We start from the raw sequence: 13,616 nt of genomic DNA, 5'->3' as shown, positions 1-13,616 counted from the left end.
TTATTTATTAAATTTAAATGCCATCCAATGTCAGGGTTCCAAGTAATACCCCCAACCAAAGAAGACTCCAAGGCTTCAGATTCCTCAAAGTTCCAAATTATTAGAGATATCATATTGGTACATCTGGGAAAACCTGAATCTGAAAGCTTCCAGTTTTTCCTCACCCAAAAGAAAGCCCAAGTCCCTTCCCCCTGCACCCACATGTCCATCACATGGCCCAATCAGTCACCATCGCAACTGGAGATGCCTTCTAATCACATCCATCCAAGTGCAGGGCAAGATGTCCTTGACTCTCTGAGAAAGGAATGTTATTTTGGCAACTGATAACTGACATACGGCTCTGGCCCCCTCTCTGCCTCCGACACAGAGCCCTCATCAGAGCCTTCCCCAGACACCAGGGGGAGGCCCATGTTCCTCCCCAACCTCCTCACTGTCTGAATCTGCCCCTAGCTCCACTGGCCATTGGCGGGTCACAACAAGGACATGCCAGAATCTGGATTTGATAGGGATTGAATCTTCAGAATATTTTTGAAAGTTATTTTAGACCATGGCTAAACTTCCTGGAGAGAGGAGACATCCAGTTCTCAGTAAGTCCAATTTTGCCTGAGTGTTGCATATATTTGCTGTGAAATTATTGTGTGTGGATTTTGAAAAGGAGGTTGCAGATGCTTGCCATGTAAGATTGAAGTTCTTTGCTCCTTCGAGCTATACTTCTTATAAGCATTTAATGCTGCCCATGGAGACCTGTGAAAAGGTAAGGCTTCCTCCTTTAAAGCAGTGTAAACTTTTGTGTTCACATCTCAGAAAATATAGTGTGATGTGCAAACCATGTCAGATGTTGTTCCATGCATTAAATAACCATATAAAAGACAAAGGTAAAACCAGTACTTTGTAAACATAATGGAGAGGATATATTAGGAATCACTCCATCTAATAAAATCCTAAATAAAAGTACAATTGTCAATCCTGAAGTGACTCTGGCTGAAGCCATCTTGGAGGTTTCAGGATTGTCGCACAATGGTGGGAGGGAGAAAATTGTTAGATTGTGTTTTGTAGCCAAAACAATAAAGTTTTCCTGTAGGAACCAAGGACATTCTCACAGATGGCTGGCCAGAGGAGGAGCAAATAACCAAGCGACCAGCTAGCACTTTGATTGGACAGCACGACCATTGACTTGGGGGGTTTGGGAAAGTTTTTCTTTTAATCAGATGAAAGTCACGGGAAATTTCAGAGTTGGCTTTCACCAGTTGTGCCAATATGAAGTATTCAATAAAGTGTTCTTTGAGGAACATGCCTGCCTCGGAGTCCTGTTTTCTATGGGAACCTTGTCAAGCTGACAATTTCATTGAGATAATGCTCACAACAGATACTTTAAGTATCACAAAATGCATAGTTAGAAAGAATCCAGATTTTCCTTACAAGTCAGAAGTAAGAAAGAATCAATTGTCCTTCCTTGAGGGTTGCTAGAGCACTAACAGCCTCAGGCTGTTGGATACAAATTCAGTTTAAGAGATATAAGCTGGATTAATACATTCTAAGTCAAGGGTTGCTTAACTGTAGTTTGTGGAATAAATCACTACTGGCTGGGTTAATTCATCATGCAACGTTATCAACCGTGATTGCAGTTGTTTTCACATCTCAGAAAATATAGTGTGATGTGCAAACCATGTCAGATGTTGTTCCATGCATTAAATAAATGTTTCTTATCCTTTATTTTACAATTCTCTCTTGTTCTTGCAGTCTAATATAAATCCTGGGATGGACCAAGTGATGACAACAGAATAACAAAGTTGGAAGGGACCTTGGAGGTTTTCTAGTCCAACTCCCTGATCAAGTAGGAGACCCTATAGCAATTTAGACAAATGGTTGTCCAGTCTCTTTTTAAAAACCTCCAGTGGTGTAGCACCAGAAGTGAGTTCCTACCAGTTCGCACCTATTTGGTAGAACCGTTTCGTCAAATCTACCGAACCGGTTAGAAGAGGTTCCACCAGTGGACCCGGAAAGCAGGCCACACCTACAGAAGAGGTTCCAAATATTTTTGAAACCCACCACTGGTCCTTGGATATGATTATTCTACACTATCATGCTCATATTTATAAAACTCAGTGCCTCTGTGAAAGGTAAGGATGACTATTGCGTTTGTGGTGCAATCAGAACATTGCGTGTGTTGAAGTTGTTTTAACGTAAACCACAGATGCCTTTTAAAAAACAAGTTTACATCATATTCTTATGCATGCCAGCGCTGTGTGTGAGGTAATTTAAGGTGGTTCTAGCATCTTCATATCCAGTCACATGGGCAGCAAGCCACTCCCACAAAGGAGGCCACACCCACAGAGTAGGTTCGAACAATTTTTGAAACCCACCACTGTGTAGCACCCACAACTTCTGGAGGCAACCATTAATTGTTCTCACTGTTAGGAAATTTCTCCTTAGTTCTAGGCTGGCTCTCTCCTTGATTAGCTTCCATCTATTGTTTCTTCTCTTGCCTTCTGGCGCTTTGGAATATAGGTCGACCTCTTCTTTTTCACAACCCGTCAAATCAACTTGAACATTCTGAAATCCTAGGAAATGGATCTGCCACCAAGAATGATTAGTGAAGGCGACATTTTCATGACATGCTCGGAATGAAATCTCAGTTACCTGACTAGGTATAACTTCCCTGGTTTTGAGTGGGAAAAAACCCCAATGTAATTCCTTCTTATTTCTTCTTTCCCTCACCCGCTAGTTAGTGATTTAGATAAAGAGGTCATCTAGAGATCTTTAAGGTAAAGGTAAAAGTAAAGGTTCCTCCGCACATGCATGCTAGTCATTTCCAACTCTAGGGGGCGGTGCTCATCTCCGTTTCTAAGCCGAAGAGCCAGTGCTGTCCGAAGATGTCTCTATAGTCATGTTGCCGGCATGACTAAACGCTGAAGGCACACGGAATGCTGTTACTTTCCCACCAAAGGTGGTTCCTATTTTTTTACTTGCATTTTTATGTGCTTTCGAACTGCTAGATTGGCAGAAGCTGAGACAAGTAACGGGAGCTCACTCTGTTACACGGCGCTAGGGATTCGAACTGCTGAATTGCTGACCTTCTGATTGTCTTAGGGCCACCCCATCCTTCTAGAGATCTTAGTGATTATTAGTTCACCTGTACACGTCCTGCAGTCCGACTGGCAGCCCTCGCATTGCAGAAGTTCCTTTTTCAAATACAGGCCTTGCTGGCATCCTGAAACGCAGTTGTTGTCTATGAGGCTGTAGAGGAAAGCAGCAGAAAACATTGGTAGCAAATAAATAATAATAATAATAATAATAATAATAATAATAATAATAATAATCAGCTGCTGTAAAAAAATTGCGCAGACTGATGATAAATTACAGCACAATTCAGTAGCACAAATGATCCATTGGAATTTATGCAAAAATTATAATATTAAAACAGCAACAAACTGTTGGGAACATAAGCCTGAAAAAGTCACCGAAAATCAAATGGTCAAGATCTTGTGGGATTTCCGTATACAAACGGATAAAATACTGGCGCATAATACACCAGACATCACACTGGTTGAGAAAAATAAGGTCACAATCATAGACATCGCAATACCAGGTGATAGCAGGGTCGACGAGAAGGAATATGAAAAAATTGCGAAATACCAGGATTTAAAAATCGAAATTCAACAATTATGGCACAAACCAGCAGTGGTAATTCCAGTGGTAATTGGCATACTGGGTGCTATTCCAAAAGCACTGGAATTACATTTAAAACAGTTAAAAATTGACAAAATCACCATCAGTCAAATGCAAAAAGCCGCACTGCTTGGATCTGCACGCATATTACGAAAATACATTACGACGTCCTAGGCCCCTGGGTGGGGCCCGACTAGTAATCAATGCCAAATCCGGTGAAACAACTGGCCGCTGTGATACAATTGTAGATCACCGAAAATCCTTAAGGAGAAGGAGTAGCGAAAGATTAGGAGGAGCTGCTAATAATCCAACAAGCTCTTTCACTAATCAGGTGACAGTCTGTTCAAAGCATCTTTGAGATTTATCTTCTCGTCAGATTTTTAAGGTCCACTTTCTGGATTTGTGTAATGCGTGTATAGGGAACTGCAAGCTAACCAAATGGTTCATGAAACAAAAACACAAACAACACCCTGAAACCATCATAAAATAGAGAGAGAGGAGGAGGAGGAGGGGGAGGGAGGGAGGAAGGGAGAGGGAGAGGTAGAGAGAGAGAGACAGAAACAGAGACAGAGAGAGAGATTGTATTCTGATTGTCTGGGCCATGCAGGGGCAACTCTGTAGGTAGAAAAACAAAGGTAAAAGTTTCTGGACCTATTGTTTCTGATTCTAGGGGGGTGGGATTCACCTGCATTTGTTAGCCAAAGGAGACAGCATGACTATACACCAAAAGGGATGGAAAGCTGTTACCTTCTGTTCTGACCCAGGTCCCCAAATATAATAAACCCTCTGTGTTTAAATCAATGATTCCTTTATTAGGAGCGCCGGCAGCCCCAACACAAAAAAAAAAAATTCGACGCAGGCTAACAAGTCTGTCCAGCCAGAAGATGAATACTTGTCTTCCACATCTATTCATCTCTTCCCCCTGCTTTTTATCCCCAGAGCTAGGGTGGGGCTTCACTAGCTCTTCTGTCCCAAGGACCAGCCCATAGATTTCCACTGCTCTCCTCTCCTCTGCCTTCTGCACATCAGGCACTGGACCCAGCTGTTCCTCCTCTTCCTCCTCAGCCACCTCCAGACCTGGGGGCTGTTGACTCTCCATCTAAGGGCTGACGGATGGCCCAGGCTCCGCCTCTGTCTCCCTCTCTCTCTCTTTCTCTCTCTCTCTCTGATAGCTTCATTCCCTCTTCCCCCTTGGAGCTTTCAGGTTGCCTTGATGCTGACCCTGACTCCCTCGCCGCCTCCTCATCTGATTTGGTTGTTGGAGGGGCCGGCATCTGACAGGCCACAACACCTTCCAACCAAAGTGGTACCTATTTATCTACTTGCATTTGCATGCTTTTGAACTGCTAGGTGGGCAGGAGCTGGAGCAAGTCGTAAGAACTCACCCCATCACCCCATCTTAAACCCAGTTCTTCAGCTGTCCAGCTGACAAACTCAGGATCTTTAATTAGCTGAGCCCATCATATCCCTTTCTTTCCTTATAAACCAAACTGTCCACTCTGCAAGCATTTACACTATCAGAAACTACAAGCTGACTATAGTTTTCAACCCAAGACCAACAGGCTGGTCTGCACTTGTGGATGAGCTGAACCTTAATCTTCACTGGGTCCTCCATCAGGATCCTTGCTTTCCAATTGGTTTATGAAAATGTTCTTACGTAAATTGCCTGTCCTTACTTAAAGAACTTTCTCAGCTGATATTCTCTGCTGCCAATGTGCCAAGAGTGGGGTTTTCCGCTTCCTAGCCAGTATAGCTCATTTGAAGGATGCCAGATTAGGAAAAGCTGCCTAAAAAGAGCCGTGATGGCGCAGTTGTTAGAATGCAGTATTGCAGGTTAATTCTGCCCGCTGCCAGCAGTTCGATCCTGACCGGCTCAAGGTTGACTCAGCCTTCCATCCTTCCGAGGTGGATAAAATGAGGACCCAGATTGTTTGGGGCCATAGGCTGACTCTATAAACCACTTAGAGAGGGCTGTAAAGCACTGTGAAGCGGTAGATAAGTCTAAGTGCTACTGCTATTAAGCAAAGCTTGGGGGGGGGGGGAAATGTGTCAATGTGACACATCCATGGCATGTTTGACCGACAGCTGATCCTCACGACAAATCGATTTTCTTTTTTTAAAAAAAGACGACAGGAACATTGCTGGCAAAATCTTGCTAAGCTTAAAAGGGCAAGCAAAACAATAAAAGGAACACTGCAGATTGCAGCCAAGGGAAGCCACTTTTACTGACCCGCCGCAACGGATCTTATTTTCCAAAGTTATAATTTTCGACTTTTGCCCAAGTGCCATTATTGAAGCAGTCATGTCAGTCCAATTACTATCCTCTAAATCAGTGTTTTTCAACCTTTTTTGTGCAAAGGCACACTTTTTTCATGAAAAAAATCACGAGGCACACCACCATTAGAAAATGTTAAAAATTTTTAACTCTGTGCCTATATTGACTATATATAAAGTAATTTTCCCACGGCACACCTTACACTATGTCACGGCACACTAGTGTGCCACGGCACAGTGGTTGAAAAACACTGCTCTAAATGAATCCTGCAAAGAATGTTTGTGCCTCCTGCTCAGATCAACCTTCCGGCATTTCACTCCCCCCCCCCTTTTGCTCTTCATTTCTTTCCTTGGGACAACTTCTGGCCCATCTTCTTCATTTCCTTTGGGGTTGCCCTGCATTCTTGGTTTCTGAAGGCAGCCAAAAATCAGTTGGAGCTTTATTGCTGGAACACTAAGGTGGGAATCATCAAGAAGCAACAGTTTGTGCTAGAGTTACAACAGTCCCTTGCTAAATTCTAGAACACTGAAGAACCAAGTTGGAAGGGACCCTGGAGGCCATCAGGATTAAAGCACCCACAACTTCTGGAGGCAGGCTGTTCCACCGGTTAATTGTCATAATTGTCAGGAAATTTCTCCTTAGTTCTAGGTTGCTTCTCTTCTTGTTTAGTTTCCATCCACTGTTTCTTGCCTTGGCTTCTGGTGCTTTGGAAAATACTTTGAACCCCATGAAAAACAAAAGAGTGGGGAGGGGGGCAAGTGCCCATTGCCCCAGCTTCCTTCAGAAACCTTCTGCCAACCTCCAGCAATAGAGGTCCTTGTCTCGCCCACCTTCAAATGTCTTGAGTTGGCAAAGAAGGAGAAGTTTCTTAATATCAAAAAAGGAACGGCAATCAAGCTTAGAGCATTTTTCTCTCTTTTTATCGTACGTATTAAAGAATGCAGGGGAGTAAACAGAATATTATATGGTATGGAATGAGTGGTACAATTGGCTAGAGGAGAGGTGTAAAGCTTAAGGAAAGACTAAATGAAGACACAGGAGTTAGAAATTAACAATGTATAGGTAGAGATGAACAAACATGTATACATTGTAAATTAAGGGCTGTATATAGTATCATAAGACAAACTGAAATAAGGGGGGAGAAGTACATTTACAACGGATATATACTGAGGTGAAAATGCTGTACAGAAGGAAATTGGAAAAAAAATATTTTTGTCTTTTAAAAAAAAAACCTGTTTAATAAAATTTATTAATTAAAAAAAATGCAGGAGAAAGGGTGGATACTGAAAGCATTTTCTTTCCCAAAATGTAAACTGATGCCGCGGCGGAACGACGATCCTCCATAGGGCTCAATGGAGATTCTTCCTGTCTAAAGGTTCAAACAGACGGAAGCCACCTCGGAGGGATGGTGAAGAAGAGAGAAAACTCTGTAGAATACAAAGAGATCGCTAACTCCTTGGAAGACGCAGGGAAGCTCTCAAGCTGGCAGAAAGAAAAGAAGGGCACTGCGTGCCATCCAAGGCTGTGCCAGCTCAATCGCAGGAGAATGGAATGGAAAGAGTGAAAAAAAGAACAGTGCGCTGGCTGGGTGAGATTCTTTAAATTTGCAGACTTCTGCTAAAATTATCTCTTTAAAAACTGTTGGAGAAGAGTGGGGCCGAAAAAGGAGGTGGGGGGTGTCGATCTTCCAACCCTGGAAAAACTGTGGATAAGCATATAGCTGGAAATAGATCCGGCTTAGAAATTTGAAACAAACGGATAACTTGGGACATTAGTGTTAAATGAAGAACATTGGATTGGCTAATCATGGGAAATCAACTCTGATTGGGAGTTTTATTTTCATTTTTGGGAAGGACAAATCCTGAAGCTGAAGTTCAAATACCTTGGCTACCAAATGAGAAGAGAGGACTCCTGGGTAAAGACCAGCGGTGGATTTCAAAAATTTTTAGAACCTCTTCTGTAGGTGTGGCCTACTTTGTGGGAGTAGCTTGCCAGACATGTGACCAGGTTGCCAGCCATGTGACTGGGTGGGCATGGCCAACTTGTAAAATGTGGTGAAACTGACTTAACAACGCTCTTGCTTAGCAACCAAAATGTTGACTCAGAAACTCTGGCATTGAAGTGTGCAAGTCTTAAAGCTGTCAAGTTACAAGACCCTTGCACCCCTAACCATTTAGAAAAAAAACCCCAAGGGGTGTTCAAACTTGACAGCTTTAAAACTTGTGGACTTCAACTCCCAGAATTCCTTCTCTCGCTCTTCATCTTGATGATGTGCGGATGGGCGGGGAGAGGGAGCTGGAACTGGTTCTAAACAGCACGGTAGATTTGTGGAACCTCTTCTACAGAAGAGGTTAGAACTGGCAGGAACCCACCCCTGGGAAAGACCCTGATGTTGGGAAAGATAGAAGGCAAAAGAAGAAGATGGCAGAAGCTGAGATGATGAGATAAGTACATTTGACACAACGAACATGAATTTGGGCAAACTCCGGAGACAGTGGAGGAAAGGGTAAGGTGCAGGTAGTATTCAGCAGGTTCTGGCCAGTTCTGTAGAACCAGTAGCAGACATTTTGAGTAGTTCTGGCCCAGCCCCGCTGCCTCTTAGCTGATTTTCTTTTGTTACCCTGAACAGGAGAACAGAGCTTGAAAGCAGGTTAGTGGGGTGGGAAGGGAACAGGGAGTTGGCAGTATCCTTCCCCTGCCATGCCCACCAAGCCACACTCACAAAGCCACACCCACCAAGCCACGCCATGCCCACCAAACCACGCCCACAGAACCAGTAGTAAAACAATTTGAATCCCACCACTGGTGCTATGGCTCAAGGAGTCACAAAGAGTCAGACACAACTTAGCAACTGAACAACGACAAACTACTGAAGCTTCCCACAGAAACAGACTCCTTCTCCTGATATTCTTGAATTAGCCCTGTCTTTCCCAAAGATGTCAACATCCTTCCAGTAATGTCACTTATGACCTTTGACCTGCCCAGGGGCACAAGCTGTAGACCCCCACTCCACTCAAGGACCAAGCTGCCTATAGAGGTGATGTGGATGGAGGAACTTTTCTGTCCCTGGAATCCTCTCCCCATAGTAAAGAGATATTAGTGCTGCTCTATTTTTTTTTCTTCAAATAGAGCTAGTGAACTTGCAGTGTTTTATCTATAGTAATGATGGCTTTTATTCTATTGCATGATTTTATGAAGCCTCCTGCTACTTGAGTTATAATTCTTGAATTCTAAGGTTGGCTGGATAGACTAATATAAATACAATAAAAGCAATCAGAAGACAGGACCAAAATATCTTTTACTCAGTAAGAAGAGGGCAGGATTGTCCATCAGAACAAAAGGGAGTCACTGCCAGGAGTTGCTTCCTCCCCATGCTGGATTAACTCTGTTAATCTGTTAAAAATCTCTAGCATTGACACCCAAGAAGAGTCAAGAACCCATTGGCCAAAAACAACAGAAGAAAAGGTCCATGACTGAAAGCTTGGGAGTGACATACAGTATGGCTTGACCTCCATGGTCTGAAATGGGCAGATCTTCTACCTGTATATGACTTCTTTCTTCTCCACAGTGGAGAACTGATCTATCAACGTCAAGTCGGTAAAGCTTGAGTTGCTTACTGGAAGTGGAGCTGAGTGTGGAGAGCTGAAATTGATTGCCATCTCTGGTCTGTTGACTACCTAGGCTCCGATCCTGCATAGTTTCCAAGACCAGACAAGGTCAGCCAACAGCCAACAGCTGCGGAGAAAATCTCCTTTGTAGGAAATGGATATTTTCTAATTAGCTATGCCATCCTAAATGGCCATTTGCTGCGAATGCACATAATGGGGTTGTTTTTCCCCCCAAAACCTCTAAATGTACACACCGATCCAAAAAAGATAATCTACTCCTACAATAAGCAATGTGTATCCTGCCTCCATCTATCAGCCATCTCTCTCTCTCTCCCTCTCTCCCTATAAGCCACCTTGAGCAACATCCATGTCCTGTCATCTAAAGAGAGGGCATAAATATATAGGAGCTGTCTGCCAAATTTCTTCTGCATCAATTTTCACTTACTAAAATGTGTTCCGGGATGTCACTTTACACAGTGCAAAATCACACTTCCCTTATTTTATAGATATTTGTTACTTGATGCTGGGAATTATCTATAAAAGTTTAAAACCATTTCCAAGTTTCTGGCTTAGAGAATTTCAGAAGAAAGAAAGAAAGAAAGAAAGAAAGAAAGAAAGAAAGAAAGAAAGAAAGAAAGAAAGAAAGAAAGAAAGAAAAGGAGGGAGGGAGGGAAAGGAAGAGAAAGAGAGAGGGGGGAGGGAGGGAGGAAGGAAGGAAGACAAAGAAAGAGAGAGAGAGAGAGAGAGAGAGAGAGAGAGAAAGAAAGAAAGAAAGAAAGAAAGAAAGAAAGAAAGAAAGAAAGAAAGAAAGCAAGCTAAGAGAAATAAAAGGTCTCTTTATTAAAAGTGTCCTTATTAGAAATAAAGGTCCTGGCCTGTTAATGCCTCCCGCAGTGAACAGTTTGGTTAGAAGATTAGCCTGTAAAGGGCTTATTGCAAAACCAGGAGGATCAAAGGGTGGGAAATTTCAAATGATGGAAACATATAAACTGGAAATCACATCACCTACCATGTTTCCCTGAAAATAAGACAGTGTCTTATTTTCTTTTGGCCCCTGAAATAAATGCTTGGCCTTATTTTCGGGGAGGTCTTATTATTTTTGAGGTGCAGGAGGCCCCTTAATCTCTCCCCATGGCCCGGGGATCAGCTGATCCAGAGAGGGCCGGACGCTCTGTCTCTGTTTCTGGCACACTCTTAGCTGGGCCTGCTGCTCTTTTTGCGGCTGCCACTAAGAGAAAGGTTTGCGTGGTGGCCACTCCATGTAGTTGGCAGGTGCGTGTGGGGCACATGGGGCATGTTTCCCTCCCTGCGAAAATGATGCGACCGGCTGTGCATGCGTTTAAATATTTTAGGGGAGCGCTTATTTTAGCGCATGTGCTCAAAAGCCTGATTGGGCTCATTATCCAGGGAGGTCTTATTTTCAGGGAAACAGGGTAGACTTTGTGATATTTACAGGAGATCCAGCAAGGAGGTCAACAATCCATTAGCAATTTTTAGCATCTCCTTTTCTTTGTTCAATCAGCTGAAACTGCAGTGCTAGTTCCTAGCAAGGGGCTAACTTCTGACATCCTTGCGTTGTTTCTCCACCAGCTCCTACTCACCTGAATCCATCTTTGCAGACAGAGCATTTGTCCATCTCGCCAAAGCATTTCTTACAGTTTTGATGACACTTCTGGCAACGTCTTTGACCTTTGTAGGGCAGAGAGAAGAGGCCGGGGTGAAAAGAAATTCCAGCGATTATGAACGCATAATTGCAAGATGTAACATTTATGACTTACAGAGTATTTAACGGCAAGTTGAACCATCCGGCACTGAATAATAACGGTACTTTTTTAAAAAAAAAATAGGCGGGATGACAGAAATAATTCATTTCAACTTAAGATATATCATTTTCTAGACCTTTTCATTTTGGAGAAATTCTAAACTTTGGCAAGCATATCTTAAATATTCAAAACCCAGGTCAATTAATTTAAAGGGCTGATTTTAAAACCACCGATGCTTTTTTCAGATTTTATTGAGAAGTGTCAGAAACATTCCTCATCCCATTTCAGATTGGCAGGAGATTAAATCAATGTCTTGAGTAATAAGATTAAGCAGTACTTTCGATCTGAATCCAGGACATTTCACCTTACAAGTAAGGACATGGATGGTGGCTCTATAACTCTTTAAAGCAGCTGCATCTTTTCTCAGAAATATACTTTAAAAAGCTGCTTATACATATTATATGCACGTCAGAGGTGGGATTCAATTATCTTCCCTATCGGTTCGCAGATGTGAGTGTACGTGCCTCATTTGCACATGCACACCGCCTTCTGCGCATGCGCAATGCTTGCACATTATATTGGGGTGGTTGGGAGGAGCCTCCGGCAGCCGCCACTACCGGTTCACCCGAACCAGAGAGAACCGGCTGGATACCACCTCTGATGCACGTCTCTGCAAGCCATCATTCTGAAGCCAAATCCGCAGTACTACTCAATCCCATTGATTAAATTAGTTTAGTTGCATCGTTTCGAAGTCTTCACTTGCAATTAGAAATATCATTTATTTAAATGCTGGGTTCAGTAATGTAATCCTGCAGCGTGTCAATCAACCAACCATAGCTAGCCTTGATCAGTCCCCAGATCTCCTATTTTAATCAGTGAGGAATAACCGTGGGAGGGAAAATTGTTCACGTTAACCCAACAGGTTAGCTAAAACCCACTTCTGCAACAATATGTGTATCTCTCCAAATGCTGTTAGAGTACTTCGCCTGTCCAAATTGTACACATTAGGGAAAATTGCTTCCAAGCACTAAATAAATAAAAAACACCCTTTGTGCTAAAAGAAAAAAAAAAAGAAAACCGACGCAAACACGAAGCAAAATTAGTTTCAGCTAGGGAAAAGGGAAACCTGTCACAAAATCTCAGAAAAGAAACCCCCTTTTCCAGCTATGCGTTTCCTTAAAAGGCATTAGCTGAGGAAATAAGGGATGGTTCAATTTATCAAATGCAGGGAATAGCTCGACGGGTGTAAGATTTACATTGGGGTGAGCCAGGGCACGGGGTGGAAGGAGAAGATGACAGATTGATAATGCAGATACTTATTTATATCCCCCCTTTATCATTTTTATATATAATTCAAGATGGTGAAGATACTCAATTCTCCTTCCTCCTCTTATTTTCCCTGCAATCACAACTCTGTGAGGTGAGTCAGACTGTGAGGGAAAGGAACTGGCCCAAAGTCACCCTGTCAGGACTAACGCGGGACTTTTTCGTGCATAAGGCAGGACTAGAACTCGAACTAGAAGTCTTCTGGTGATTGGCCTAAGACAGCTTTCATGCCTAAGGCGGGGCTAGAACTCACTGTCTCCTGGTGATTGGCCCAAAGTCATCCAACTGACTTTAATGCTAAAGGCATTAGTCTCCAAGTTTCTATCCTGTGCTTTAATCACTAGACCAAACTGGCTCTCAATGCAGGTTGCATATGTATAATCAACCTGTCTTCCCCTCTGCCTGTACGTCCGTCCGTCCATCCATCCATCCATCCATCCATCCATCCATCCATCCATCCATCCATCTACTCACCCACTCACCCCTCTAGCCACCCACCCACCCTCCGTCTGTCCGTCCGTCCATCCATCCATCCATCCATCCATCCATCCATCCATCCATCCATCCATCCATCCATCCTACCATACATACATATATACATACATACCATCCATCCATCCATCCATCCATCCTACCTTCCATCCATCTACTCACCCACTCACCCCTCTATCCACTCACCCACCCACCCACCCACCCCTCTGTCTGTCCATCCATCCATCCATCCATCCATCCATCCATCCATCCATCCATCCATCCAACCTTCCACCCATCCATCCTACCATCCATCCATCCATCCAACCTTCCACCCACCCATCCTTCCTTCCTTCCACCCACCCACCCACCCACCCACCCACCCACCCACCCACCCACCCATCCATCCATCCATCCATCCATCCATCCATCCATCCATCCATCCATCCAACCTTCAACACATCCATCCTACCATCCATCCATTTATCTATCCTGTATCTCACC

General features: G+C 43.3%; 1 protein-coding gene across 1 annotated transcript in view; it reads right to left on the bottom strand.

The window, feature by feature from the left end:
- The window catches only part of PCSK6 (proprotein convertase subtilisin/kexin type 6), a 132,229-nt gene that overhangs the window by 8,260 nt on the left and 110,353 nt on the right, over positions 1-13,616 (bottom strand). The window contains exons 17-18 of the mRNA XM_087704317.1: positions 11,154-11,241; positions 3,134-3,237 (exon numbers count right to left, since the gene is read on the bottom strand). Of these exons, the coding sequence (XP_087560443.1) occupies positions 3,134-3,237; positions 11,154-11,241 (192 nt within the window). The remainder of the gene's footprint in view (positions 1-3,133; positions 3,238-11,153; positions 11,242-13,616) is intronic.

Source organism: Thamnophis sirtalis, unplaced genomic scaffold (genome assembly GCF_051295495.1).
Source record: "Thamnophis sirtalis isolate CommonGarterSnake01/CBP01778 unplaced genomic scaffold, rThaSir2_p1.2 scaffold_2, whole genome shotgun sequence".
NCBI classification, from domain to species: Eukaryota; Metazoa; Chordata; class Lepidosauria; order Squamata; family Natricidae; genus Thamnophis; species Thamnophis sirtalis.
Note: the sequence above shows the minus strand (reverse complement) of the source record. Positions and strands in the feature narration are given on the sequence as shown.